The sequence below is a fragment of the Acomys minous genome, assembly GCF_964271855.1.
Source record: "Acomys minous genome assembly, chromosome: 2".
NCBI classification, from domain to species: domain Eukaryota; kingdom Metazoa; phylum Chordata; class Mammalia; order Rodentia; family Muridae; genus Acomys; species Acomys minous.
Genome location: NC_140484.1, coordinates 22,331,133 through 22,345,323, shown reverse-complemented (window position 1 = coordinate 22,345,323; position 14,191 = coordinate 22,331,133). Strand labels below are relative to the sequence as shown.

The 14,191-nt window shown below is 47.3% G+C and overlaps 1 protein-coding gene across 2 annotated transcripts; it reads right to left on the bottom strand.

Annotated features, from left to right (window-relative positions):
- Positions 1–17: 17 nt before the first annotated feature.
- Positions 18–9,362, bottom strand: RBP4 (retinol binding protein 4). Of its 2 annotated transcripts, none has more exons than XM_084800333.1 (6): positions 9,209–9,362; positions 8,964–9,099; positions 8,740–8,876; positions 8,488–8,594; positions 1,524–1,736; positions 18–316 (listed from the first exon to the last, which is right to left on the bottom strand). In XM_084800333.1, exons 2-6 carry the CDS (start codon positions 9,081–9,083, stop codon positions 279–281), a joined length of 615 nt encoding a protein of 204 aa, XP_084656459.1. In that variant the 5' UTR covers positions 9,084–9,099; positions 9,209–9,362; the 3' UTR covers positions 18–278. The 2 variants fall into 2 exon arrangements, with proteins under 2 accessions (XP_084656459.1, XP_084656460.1); XM_084800334.1 differs by having other exon boundaries at positions 8,964–9,094; positions 9,209–9,335.
- Positions 9,363–14,191: the final 4,829 nt, after the last annotated feature.

Below are 14,191 nucleotides of genomic sequence, written 5' to 3'. Positions count from 1 at the left end.
TCTTCAACGCACAGGAAGATGGTGACTATACGTTTAATAAACCAAGTTTGGAATCCCAAGCCTCAAATGTCTGTCAGGGAACTTCAGTCAGATATACATTTGTGTGAACAGATTCAGTCATTCCCACGTATATTTTTAGGTCTAGTGATGATGGTTTAACGTCCACCTGGAGAAGGTAAGGAGAGGTGGGGAAACTAAACTTCTAAGATAAATAGAGATGAACACTGGATGAGCGTTAATCGGAAGTTTTCAAATGAAACTTTACATCCTTGGTGTCGCTACAAACTGTTTCTTGAGGGGCTGCTTTGACAGTAACCTGAAACACAGAAAATAAAACCATTAGTGGCAGCAGAGGGCTGCACCAGTGTTTATGTGGACAAACGAACGGCTGGGCAGCCTTAGAGACTGTGGCCGCTCATATGCTTCTGTGTGGCTATGCTTCACAGATTCTATCACAGTTGATGCTCAAGTCCTTTTAATTCTCCAGGGAGCAGCAGTGCGGAGGGCACAGGGCCCGCTGCATAAATCAGTTTCCATTTATTCCTACCTCTGCATCCCCAACTGCCTCAGAGTCCATCCTCCTGTCTTGGGACATGAGGGCCACACCAGCCTGACCTCAGCCTCACTGTTAACAGCGCCATAGTCTTCATGGTGTCCCTGCCCTGTGGCACCACAATGCACCCCAAGGGACTTCAGAGTGACACAAGTCTGAGTTTGCATTTAACTTAGCTATCTATTGGATGTTTTAGGCAATGCACTTTTTTTCTCTTAGCCTCCATTTTTCTCATTGGTAGACCATGTATAGTTAAAGTTCAGACTTAATAAAGTATGTCTAAGGGTTAACTGAGGTGACTTACGTGAGAGGTTCAATGTGATGCAATCCTTTCAGCTCCCCCCCCCCATCCCCAACCCTGATACCCCAGGGTGGCACTTTCACGTATGCATGTATTAGTTCACATTACTAGTATACTGGATCATTGAGGCGCCCCCCCCCAATGTTCTTTTTTTTCTGTACTTCAGCATGCCAGGCTTTTTTTTTTTTTTTTTTTTTTGAAGCCCAGTTGCCCATAGAAATGAGTGCATGTCAAAGACAGTCCATTTTCCCCAACCATGCTTCTGAGATTTAAATTAAGATCAGTTAAGGGCAATAGCTATTAAATTATCCCACTATTATCCCAGGGGCTCTCCCTAAGAAACCCAAGTGGAGACCCAGTGAGTTAATTGAGTGATTGTGTGTGTGTGTGTGTGTGTGTGTGTGTGTGTGTGTGTGTGTGTGTGTAAAGAATAAAGAATATTGTAGGCCCTGCAGCTTTGGTTATTGAAAGTGCCAGGGTTTGGGGGGGAAAGTGCCAGGGTTTTGTTCCTTCTCCGTGTGGCTGATGAAAAGCCCCGGGAAAGATTTAATCAAGAAGGGCCGAGACTTGGCCCGAAAGAGGCTCCTCAGACAACCAACCCGCTTACACAGACGCAGCGGCCTCTCTTTCGGCCCCGGCCTGGCAAGTGCCGCAGGGAGAGCTGCTTACCACTGTGCTCGATCCACCTGTACTGCCTTTCTAGGCACAGCTCCTCCTGCCGCTGCCTCACCAGCCTCCGCGTCTCCGGGGTCAGGCCGTTGGGGTCACGAGAGAACACGAAGGAGTAGCTGTCCGCGCAGGTGCCGTCCAGGTTCTGCAGGCGGCAGGAGTATTGCAGTGCGAAGGTGTCGTAGTCGGTGTCGATGATCCAATGGTCATCCACTGTAAGTCAGAGAGCCACAGTGGCCCCGGGGGCCTGACCAACTTGCTGCCACTGACTCCGTGAAACTGGCTGTCTTTCTTTAAGCAGCGGGGGGCCTGCAGAGATTCCTGATAACTTTGTACAGAAAGGAGTCCTGGCACGGAAGGCACCTCACTCATGTCAATGACTCCTTGATAACAGGCGGCACATTTTCTAAAGGACTACTGAGGATGTACTGCCATCTTTCCACGATTTACCCTCCAACAACACGTGTCTTTATCTAATGTCTGGTTGCCCTCAACTTCTGTCATCTCCCCAACTCCAGGCCATGATTTTATCAATGCTCTGCAGGCAGAATCTACTTCCCGCCCGTCTCACTTATCCCCGCTGATCCCCTATTTTGGTGAGCTAGAGGATGCCAATCTGATGATAATAGGTTTTCAGATTCTACCCTTACTCATGCTTGGGAATCCCATTCACTTCCCCAGGTTGACAAGTGGGATGCCTTGGGGGCAAAAGATGCTCTCTGTCCAGCTTCCATACTTCTTAGTATTTGTATGTGGGGGAGGGGGGCTGAGGAGAGGGCTCAGGGGGTAATTGTGCTTGCTCTGCAAGCATAAGGACTTGAGTTCAAATTTCCAGCACCAGTAAAATGCCAGGCTGGCTGAATGGGCCCAAAAACCTAGCACTGGGAGGCAGGCGCAGGTAGACCCCGAGAGGTCGCTGGTAAGTCAGCCTAACAGAAACAGCAAGGTTTTGGTCAGTGAAATACAGTATCAAAGGATTAAGACTATCAGCGAGTGTTCTGCTAGCCAACACCTTGCTCTGCGGTCCACGCGCAAAGGCTGGTTCATGCACCTTCACACTCACGTGTATACAATGCATGTGTGCGTGCGCACATGGGGAGCAAGGAGAAATTGCTCTTCTCATGATTTCCTTGGCAGAGCAAAGCCCTTGAAAACTGCAGATCATATGCATTCCTCAAGGCTGGGGTGTACATTGTGTAGAGGCAACATAAAGCAAGTGATCAAAAAGATCAACAAAGCCAGGCTGGAGAGATGGCTCAGTGGCTAAGAGCACTGTCTGGTCTTTCACAAGACCTGGGTTCAATGCTTAACATGCACATGGCAGCTCACATCTGTCTGTAGCTCTGGTTCCAGAGCATCCAACACCCTCACATAGACATACATGCAGGAAAAATACCAATGAACATGAAATTAAAGAACAGTCTGGTGGTGGTGACACACACATTTAATCACAGCCCTCAGGAGAGGCAGAGTCAGGTGGATCTTTGTGAGTTCAAGTCTAGCCTGGTCTACAGAGAGAGTTCCAGGACAGCCAGGGATACACAGAGAAATCCTGTCTCAAAAGACAACCAATCAAATAATAATAATAATAATAATAATAATAATAATAATAATAATAATAATAATAATAATAATAATAATAGAAAAATAAAAACAAGGACAGACAGAAAATAAGTTAATAAGAATGCATATATATGTGTGAAAGCTACATAGAAAGAACAGAAATGTGTTTATCAGAAACTCTATGTACAGATGAAAGTGATATATTTCAGTTTAAACTTCTTTCTGACATACAACCAAAGTTGGGATCATTTACTTCATAGACATTTACATACACACACACACACACACACACACACACACACACACACACACACACACATATACATGGATATTTCTGCATCAATTCAAAAGCATCTACCATTACTACATATGACAGATGAGGAAAAAGAGGTGCATAACAAAAGGAATAATTTCTGTAGGAGCAGGGCGCAGGGCAGGGCGCAGTGTTCAGCAGGAGAACACAAATCACCAGAGTTTGCACACCTAACCTCTACCGGTGTCACCAGACATTTGGTAAATTAGGGGCGGAGGGGACAAGGACAAACAGACTTTATTCCTTCTCACACCCAGGTCTTAAAGCAAGACACCATCTACCCATGGAAGGGTTCATGTTGGAGGAAGGCAGAGAGAGAGGCCCAGATACCCACCCAGACATCACAGCATGTGAGGTCACTCAAGTCCACACTGTAAGTCACCATTGGGCGGGCCTCTCTACGAACACTTGAGATACCAGTCTAGGATCCGGCTCAGCCTAAACCCAGACCCACAGGAGCAATGCACGGGAGGGAATGTGCAGCCCTGCTCCTCAGCCCCTGTCCCCACCAGCCAAGAAGAGGGACGAGTCACTCCTCTATCTTCCAAGCTTTCAGAGGCCTGGCTTGAAAATGTCCCTGGCTCACAACTCATCTGCTAGGCATGGAGCTGCCGAGTCGCTGGACTGGGAATAGAAGCCACGTGGCTGCTGCTGGGCCACCTCCTCACCACAGGCTCCACCCTCCCCCAGGCTCCTGAGCATCCGGGCAAAGTCTTCCCATCTCTGGCTGAAGTCATGGGATCACCGTGCCATAAAGGGCATCCGGGAGCTGCCTCAGACACAAAGGCACCCATGCTTCAAGTAGTACCTCGACTCAGGGTCCAGAAGGTTATCAGGCTGGCATACCTGCAGCTTGACAATTCTACCTCCAAGTTGTTGCCAGAGTATAAAATGTGACATACGGGCTAACTTTCGATGTCTTGGCTACTGCTTTTGACTTAAAAGATGGCCTGAGTGGGTTTGGTCTATCTCCAAGTTCTTTTCGGCAAAAATAGTTCAATCATGAAGAACCCTAACAGCCTCCACCAGATACTCCCTCCTCTAACAGCCTCTGCCAGATACTCCCACCTCTAACAGCCTCCACCAGATACTCCCTCCTCTAACAGCCTCCGCCAGATACTCCCTCCCCTAACAGCCTCCGCCAGAGACTCCCTCCTCTAACAGCCTCCACCAGATACTCCCTCCTCTAACAGCCTCCGCCAGATACTCCCTCCTCTAACAGCCTCCGCCAGATACTCCTCCTCTAACAGCCTCCGCCAGATACTCCCTCCTCTAACAGCCTCCGCCAGATACTCCCTCCTCTAACAGCCTCTGCCAGATACTCCCTCCTCTAACAGCCTCCGCCAGATACTCCCTCCTCTAACAGCCTCCGCCAGATACTCCCTCCTCTAACAGCCTCCGCCAGATACTCCCTCCTCTAACAGCCTCTGCCAGATACTCCCTCCTCTAACAGCCTCTGCCAGATACTCCCTCCTTTAACAGCCTCCACCAGATACTCCCTCCTCTAACAGCCTCCGCCAGATACTCCCTCCTCTAACAGCCTCTGCCAGATACTCCCTCCTCTAACAGCCTCCGCCAGATACTCCCTCCTCTAACAGCCTCCGCCAGATACTCCCTCCTCTAACAGCCTCTGCCAGATACTCCCTCCTTTAACAGCCTCCGCCAGATACTCCCTCCTCTAACAGCCTCCGCCAGATACTCCCTCCTCTAACAGCCTCCGCCAGATACTCCCTCCTCTAACAGCCTCCGCCAGAGACTCCCTCCTCTAACAGCCTCCGCCAGATACTCCCTCCTCTAACAGCCTCCGCCAGAGACTCCCTCCTCTAACAGCCTCCGCCAGATACTCCCTCCTCTAACAGCCTCTAACAGCCTCTGTCAGATACTCCCTCCTCTAACAGCCTCTGTCAGATACTCCCTCCTCTAACAGAGCTGCCAGGGCACAGCTTGAAAGAATGGACCAGCCATCCAGTCTTCTCTCCTGCAGCCTGGTAAGGTTCCTCCAAGAAATAGACACCCCCGCCCCAAGTCGTCTCTCAGTCAGCTAACACACGGTAGACTGTGAAGAGGATACCTGAGGGTGGAAGTCCCTGACTCCCCCCTTTCATCCCAAAATACGACGTTACACTATGGCTGTGTCTACACTGAATCGATAGGTTGAGAGCTTAGAGCTGCCTGGTTTCAAATACTTAACAGGGGGAACTGTCTTGGTGACTGGCTTTCTTTAAACATCTGCCATTCACTGCCCTCACTGCTGTGGCCTTAGAAAATGTCCCCCTGGCTCCCTAGAGGAGCCAAGGTGTCCTCCAGGTGAGAAGCTCCCTATGAGTCTCAGGCTGAAGGATCCAACCAAAGCATCCAGGAGACAGATTCCAGCCTATGGCCAGCTAATCACGACAATGACCTCAGTACAGGGATGACATCTGTGACCATCATAGTTTGAATTAGCTAGCTCACTGACTCTCAAACTTCCCTGTGCAGAAGGAGCCAATTGAAGATGGGCATACAAGGCTCCACCCCGAAGGGTTTCTGATTCAGTAAGTCTGATTTGGAACCAGAAATCTGCACTGTGGAAAAAAAAAATACTGCCGCTGATTTAGCTGAAGTTGGCCAAAGTCAATGACTTCGAGAAGCACCAATGGAGACGTTCAAGCCTGTGGTGTTCCTCACGTTAACAGGGATGCCATGGCCAAGAGAGCGGCAAAATTCGTTTGGGACAGAAAAGAAAGACATCTTAGTTCATGTTTTTCTGGGAGGGCAAAACAAAATGATGATCATAGTTAATATTTAATAAGTCCTTATTATGCACCAAGCTAAACACTTCCGTGCATTACTGTGAGTGATTCTTCCAACGAGCTTATTAAATAGGAACTATCCCATAACTCAGTTTGCTATCAAGCAAAGCAAAGCAAATGTTAGAAAATCTAGTCTATTATATTCAGTCAATATAGGCTGATACCAATGTCCTTCACTCTTGAGATGCCTCCCGCATGTTGGTAGAACGAGAAAGACGCCGGTACAGAGGGTGTCCAAGGGAGGGAGGCGGAGGCAGCAGGCCAGAGCAGTCAGTTAGCACTGAAGGATGTGGCTCAGACTTAGAGCTCTTGCCTAATGTGGTTCTGGGGTCAATTCCCAGGCCATTTACAGGGGTGGGGGGGGGGGGAGGGAAGGGGAAAGTCAGAAAAATACCAAAGCGTCAGTCCCTTGTTTCATCCAGCTGACAAACTCATGGTAAGCCATTGTGCCTTTAGCTTTCTAATCTACAGTAGGGACTCAGAATGGCTGGGGTTTTCTTGGAGCTCCAGCACCAACTATAGAGGCTTATACATTTAATTTGCCTTGAATTATTTCCAACCCGCCTGCCTTATTATAAACATGTCCGTTTGGTAAGATGGAGAATATGACAAGGAGCGAGAGAATTTTGGCCTCTCTGAGTGGCCTTCTAAATCTTCTGTCCAAATTCACGCTTGATGTAAGGACAAGGACAAGGAAGAGGGAACTGAGCACAAGGAATGAATATGGAGTTTGTGAAGAACTTCCCCAGAAAAGACTACACGACAGTGGTGGGCAGGCACTTCAAATGAGTCTGTAGATAAGTTAGAAAATGGGGGTGAAGGTGAGGTAAATGTTCCTTTACACCATTTGTGCTAAAATGTGTCACTGGGCCCCAACAGTCAGCTGTTGTGTGTGCCTTAGGACACTCATTTATTCCCTTAAATAATAAACTTGAAAGTGTCTGTGGGTTCTCCCACTCCAGACCCGGAATATAAAGCTATGATTCATTGACCTAAGAGGTAACTAAGAATTGATAATACCAAACACAGAATTTATGTCTCAGGCACTCTTTCGGGTGCTTTCCTGCATGCCCATACCTTCACAGCTCCAGGGTGTGGGCACTGTGATTCTTTCTGCTTTGCCCATGTGGAAACTGAGGCACAGAAAAATTAAGTAACAACTCAGGGTCCTATAGGTTATAGTTTAGTTAGGATTTGAAATTAGGTAGTGTGTAAGTGGGAGGGGCGGGGCGGCGGCGGGGGAGGGGCGGCGCGCATGCTCATAGGTGGACTCCAAAGCCTTGCGTATGCTAGGCAAATGCTATACCTCTGAGCCACAACTCCAGCCCTTAGGCCGCTTGAGTTTAATGCGGCATGCTTAACCATTACACTGCACAGCAGCTTCTTTTCAGAAAACCAGACTAAGGAGGAATGTATCCTAGGCATACCTCTTCCTCCTACAGCAGTGGTTCTCAACCTTCTTAATGGTGTGAGCCCTTTAATACAATTCCTCATGTTGTGGTGATTGCCCAGCGATAAAATAATTTTTGTTGTTACTTCGTAACTGTTTTTTTTCCTACAGTTATGAATCACAATGTAAATATCTGTGTTTTCTGATGCTCTTAGGGCAAGCCCTGCGAAAAGGTCATCCGAACACCCGGAGGGGGTCGCGACCCACAGATTGAGAATCACTGCCGTAGGGTTAATTGTCCCTCTCTGAGATCTCACGATATTTTTCCCCACCCCAAATTATTCCTTAGTTATCAACAGCTTTCAGATTTATAGTTTAAGCGAAATGGGGTGAGGGTCAAAGAACATATAGATTGTGTGTTTTGAAGCTATAGTGAACCTAAAGCTTTAGGGAATCTTGTCAGGAGTTCTCAAAGCCCTGCCTTTGCACGGGAGTTTTAGTATTTAAGGAAAGTATCCAGTATCCAGAACACTGCCTGGCAAGTAATCCACTGGAAGGCCCCTGGTTGTGAGCCAACTCTGTGCTCAATGGTACCTCGACTTCTGCTGATGTTCCAGACAGTTAGTTGCACTGTCTCAAGCATTCCACCCCAAAGAGACAGAGTACTCCACTCTGGTGATGTAGGAGGCAGTATGGAGCAGGTCACAGTGGGTGTCCAGGAAAATGGCGCCCGATAAGCCCCAAAGATCCGTCTGAACTGGGACCGGGCATTTTAGGCCGAGAATCCGGCCTCTTTAACCCCCTCCCCTAAATTCAGACAGGTTCTGTCTCTTGTAGCCCTTCCCAATGGTGCCAGTGAATAGAACAGAAAAACAGTCATTTGACTTTCTATGCCCCACTACTCACTTCCTCGCTGGAGAAAGGAGGCTACACCCCAGTACTTCATCTTGAACTTGGCAGGATCTTCAGTGTCTGTGAAGGTGCCCACCATGTCTGCGCACACTTCCCAGTTGCTGCAAAAGCCAAGAGAATCCTAAGCCAAGCCAGGAAAGGGTTTCTATCCCATCCAAGGTGTTGCTTTCCCTTCCCAGTGAGGGTTGGGCTCCCAGCCAGGCAAAGACCTTGGAACCGGCACACAGCCCACCAGAAGCCACTGACCTCAGAAGACGGACTCGGCCCTTGGCGGTGGCACTCATGTGACCCTTCTCGTCCACGGAAAACTCAGCGATGATGTTGTCTTGCAAAAAGAGACCCTCGGGGTCTTTTTTGGCAATGGCGTACCAGAGCCCAGAGAACTGAGAAAGAGATGAGAGAGCTGGGGATTGGAGTTTGGGGTTCCCCCGCCGTCCTGCAGGGATCTGGGGACCCGGGTGGATACCTACACGCGCCTTGTCGAAGTTCTCCTTGACTCGGAAGCTGCTCACCCTGCAGTCGCGCTCGCGCTCAGCGCTACCGCCTCCCAGTGCCGCCAGCAGCACGAGCGCCCACACCCACTCCATCATCACTCAGGAGTCTGCCCTGCGGGAAACGCGCAGGGTGAGCGCGGGGCCGGAGGACCGCACCGCCAGCCTTCCCGCCCCGTCCCACCCCGCCCCGCAGGTCCCCGGGGGAGCTCGCGGCTGCTCACCAGCAGGAGCCGCGTGCAAGCCTGGCCGCCGCGTTCGCGCGCGCGTGAAGCGAGGGAGGCGAGCGGCTGTCCGCGCTTTATAACTCTGGGGGGAGGGGGTCGCGCTTTCGTAATCACCCGGGGTGAAAGACCGCTGGGAGGTGCCGGGGGCGGGAGGGGGGGCGGCCGGGCTTGCATAACGCGCCCTGACTCACTGCCTGGACGTACGCGGGGCCCCTCAGTCAGCCTCTCTCCCCCACCCCCCACCTATGTCGCCTCTGGCCCGAACTCCGCTCAGGGTGGTCTCGGTGGAGCCAAACTCTCCAGTGCAGACGATCCACCAGGCCAAGAGTTGGCCCGGGTACCCAGCGGCAGCCAGCTGCGGTCTGGGGTAGCCTCCAGGTCCTGTTGCTCTGGCTGGAGGCCTACGTGGCCATGGTGTTGTGATGGTGGCCTCACTGAGCAAGAAGAGACCTATGATGCAGTTTTGGAACTTTAGTGTCCGGGGCTTGGCTTTCCCAAGTGGCCCCTGCTTCTTCTGGGGACCTGTTGTGCGTAGCTTTTTTGGCATATTTTGGCTGGGATTTTTTTCCCCTTAGAAAAAAGGGCATATTTCACTCTTTGAGGAGTTGTGGTGCTGTTTGTGTCAATATTTATTCTTTAGTTTCATCATCTTTAGAAGAACTAAAACGCTCCCTGTTAAATATTCTCTAGAAACGCAACCTGGTCAGGACAGGAAATATTTTTCGAAGCCCTGGTGGCCGAGTGGTTGGTTGTCCACTTGTGTTACCACACTTCTCTGAAACCACACTGAAAAACATAACTGCCAACTGTTTATTGTGCATTTTTATTCCTAAACCATATTGGGATTGCATTTATTTCCAAAACAGTGAGGAAAACGGGCCAGGAGTAGACAAACGCGAGGGAAAGAACTCCGTAACCTTATTGGTCAGTAGCCAAAAGGCTGTTGACTGGCTGATTTTTTTTTTTTTTTTTTGCTTGTGCATAACACAATTTACTGCATTTCCATCTGCATCTGGAGCTTGCAATCCATCTAGGCAGTCCAAAAGAAGATTTTTGACCCAATAAGATTTAGTGATTTTTGCCAAGAAAGTATTTGTGTCTCCTCTGCCCAGAGTCTGAGCATCGGAGAGTAGATTGACCATTTGCCATAGGTGGACTTGAAATAAGAGATAGAGAAAGGAGAGGAGAGACACCACACAAAAAAAAATGGTTGGTGTTTCCTGCAATAATTAGCCGCACTTGGCTACCTTGCAAAGACATCTGTGACTTCCTTCAGCTTCCTGTGACCTTTTGGACACCCACTTGCCTTGCTCTTAGCCTTATGTTCCCACTCCTGCACCACTGTGTTCCCTGAAGTCTCCGTGGCACCAGGGTCTATGTGTTTTAACCCTAGAGGACCCCATAGTTAGGGACCACTGCTTCTGGCCAGCAGTCTGACTGGAAATTTTTACCTTTGTTGTTGCTGGTTGGTCAAGACAAGGTTTCTTTGTGTAGCCTTGGCTGTCTTAGAACTGGATCTGTTGACCAGGTTGCTTCAAACTCAGAGATCTGCCCACCTCTGCCTCTCAAGAGCTGGAAATAAAGGCTTGCTCTTTTAATAAAAACCATGTTCTAGCTGGCAACTGGGAAATTGGACTGGACTAGTTTTACCAAGGATGTACATACTTGCCCCTCTGTTTCAACAGAAGCTTGATTCCAGTGCCCCATGCGCCTCCAAAATCGAGGATGTCCAGGTCCTTTGCATAAAATGATGCATTTGAATGTAGCCTACATATATTTCAGTCTTATCTGTGATTATAATGCATAACAAAATGTAAAAGTTATGCGAATAACTTTTGTACTGTATTATTTAGGGAATGACAAAAAACCAAAAGACTACATGTTCAGTATAGACACAAGTATGGTGTATTGCTGTGCAAATAGTTGTTAGCTGTATTGTTTAGAGAGTAATAATAAAAACTCAGCAGAGATATGGACATTAGTGCCTAACACATAGTTCATAAACAAGCCAAAGTTGTCCAATACTCAGACAAACAGACTGGGGAGAGGCTGAGGGTCTGCAGGATTGTAGGAGGTCACAACAGGATGTGCAGCACATCACTGTGTCCCCAGGGGTTCAACAGAGTGATTGTTGTGCAGCAAATTCCAGTTGCTTCCATTGTTTAGATCTTTTTTTCTTTAAAAAAGATTTATTTATTTATTTATTTATATATATACAGTGCTCTGCTTGCATGTACTCCTGCAAGCCAGAAAAGGGCACCATATTACATTACAGATGGTTGTGAGCCACCATGTGGTTGCTGGGAATTGAACTCAGGAACTTTGGAAGAGCAGGCAGCGCTCTTAACCACTGAGCCATATGTGCCTTTTCCCTTGGCTCACTGTTGGCTGAGCCTACAGATTAAGATGTCTAACTGTGATCCCTGCCAGCTGGAATATGATGTGCTCTGGAGGGTGTGGCAGAACTGTGTGTTTGATGATGTATGTGGCCCATATCTCTGCACCCAGGAAAGGACTTCCGGGTACCTCCCCAACACCTGCCCTACACTGTATTCCCTCTTCACACTCCAGAGTAGAAATGTGACTGTTCTTGCATAACTTGACCTTCTTCTTCTTCTTCTTCTTCTTCTTCTTCTTCTTCTTCTTCTTCTTCTTCTTCTTCTTTGTCTTCTTCCTTGTTTTTGTTTTTTTTTTGTTTATTCAAGACGGGGTTTCTCTGTGAAGTCCTGGCTATCCTGGAACTAGTTCTGTACACCAGGCTGGCCTTGAACTCACCCTGCCTCTGCCTCCTGAGAGGCATGCTCCATCACCTCTGGGCCAAGATCCTGCATAACTTGAGTGATGGCATGCTTCTGGCTGAATATTTCTGAAAGAAAAGTTCCGTCATACCTCTAGTCAAGTGGTTCTCCTGGAGCACATCCTGCTGGCCCTGATGCTTGCTGTATAGCGAATAAATGAAGGGGATCTCAATCTGTCTTCTTTCTACAATATTATTCACTTATACCTTAGCTGTTTAGAAAGCAGAGCACGTAATCCTCTCCTCTTCCTTGCCTCTTCCCTTTCTCCCACACCGCTGTTGGGGGACGGTCTGTTGTATTTTGATGGTAACTACTGTTAGCTGTCTCTGACCCACCTTTTGCTTAATAAAAAGCCATCCCACCTGGGCAGGGCAGAGGAGATAGGTGGGGCTAGGAGAGGAAGGAATTCTGGGAAAAAGAAGGACTGCCAATAAATAAATAAATAAATAAATAAATAAATAAATAAGGGAGAGACCTGAGGGAAAGAGAGAAAGACTGCCATGGGTTAGCTGGAGGAGAAGCACATGGCTGGCGTGGATGGAGAATCCAGCCCATATAAAAAAACATGAACAAGTATATGAGATTATAGATGGGAGGTAGCTTGATAGACATTATTAAAAACAGATGACGTGGGATTGAGACAGGGATCCCATGGCTTAGGCTCTAGTATGGAAGGTAGTTTAGAGGATTGATATCTGCCCTGCCCCCCATGTTAACTAAGGCTATTTTAAATTATAACAAGTGTCTGTGTCTTAATTGATCGGTAGCCGGGCCTACTGGTAATACAGATAATTTTAAACAATATACCACCTTTCCCTCTTTCTCCTCTCTTGCCTTCCTTCCCTCTCCTGCCTCCTTTTTTTCACTCAGACCTTGATGTTTTAGATCCCAGCAAAGAAAAACAGTTGATTTTGGCATTCTCTCCTGGATTTCTTCATGCCTACAAATGTGTGGGTTCAGGTTAACTGACGTTTTAGACATCATAAATAACTTTTCAGACATACACACAGACACCCAAAGGGAAAATATTCTTAGTGTTTACTCCTATATGATAGGATTTGAGACAGTTAAGATTTAATTTCTTTGTACCTCCTCTATTTTTCAATTTCTCTATAGGTAAAATGTCAAGCATAAAGCAAAACAAAAAACTTCATTTGCCAACATTCCCCAGCTCTTTTTATAAGTAAAGCTGTGTTTTGAGTTTGCATACAATGCATATAAAGTTCATTTCTTTGCCATTCCTCACTGTAAGGCTGATGGCTGCTACGGCCTTTCCTCTATGAGACACACCATTTGCACATGATAGATACTGAGTTATCCTTTTCACTGTAAGCTTCATAAAAGGTATATTTTTAAAGACCAACCAGAAACCAGGCATGGTAGCACACATCTTTAATCCCAGCATTCAAGACGTAGAAACAGGCATATCTTTGGGGGATCAAAGCTAGCCTGGTCTAAATAGTGAGTTCCAAGTTATCCAGAGCTACATGGTAAAACCCTATCTCAAAAATAAATAAATAAATAAATAAATAAATAAATAAATAAATAAAACAAAACAAATAAAAAACCACACCTCTGATATGCTGAAAGATCATCTATAAGAGCGATTAATATTAATATTAATATTAATATTAATATTAACACTAACCTCGAAGAGCAAGTCACCTCCTAGAAAATGCTAGAAGAGGTTTTGCCATAACTGAAAGAGCTAATGCAAGATATTTGCATCTCTGCCATCAAACAAATTAGCCATTTTTGACCACTCCATTTTGTATGAAGTGACATTGACTTCTTCAGACTGTCAAAGAGGCCTAGAATAATGAAAAACAAGAAAATTGGGGGCAGCCTTTAAAAGATACCAAGAGCTGGGCACCATGGCGAATGCCTGCAATCTCAGCATTCATGGAGGCAGAGTTCGAGGCCAGCCTGGTCTACAAAGTGAGTCTCTGAAAAACAAAAACAAAAAAACCCCAAACCAAACCAAACAATAAGTAATGGTTGAAGAATGAAAATGTGAGCTAACTAATGTTTCGGGGGTACAAAGGGTCAAACTGATGAAAACGGGAGATAGACAGTGGTCCAGTGGGGCCAGGATTCCCATGGCAACAGTTCTGAGAGTCTTTGCCAGAGGCCAGGACCTGCCAGGAGGGATTCCATTCCTTGTCACTCCCTACCCGACAGC

Bases quoted from the DNA above. Each gene is read 5' to 3' on its own strand.
- RBP4 (XM_084800333.1), bottom strand. From the start codon at position 9,083: ATGATGGAGTGGGTGTGGGCGCTCGTGCTGCTGGCGGCACTGGGAGGC. The intron at 8,595-8,739 runs GTCAGTGGCTTC...TGGCTTTTGCAG, and splicing joins GGCCGAGTCCGTCTTCTGAG to CAACTGGGAAGTGTGCGCAG. The intron at 1,737-8,487 runs GTGAGTAGTGGG...TCTGACTTACAG, and splicing joins CTCCTTTCTCCAGCGAGGAA to TGGATGACCATTGGATCATC.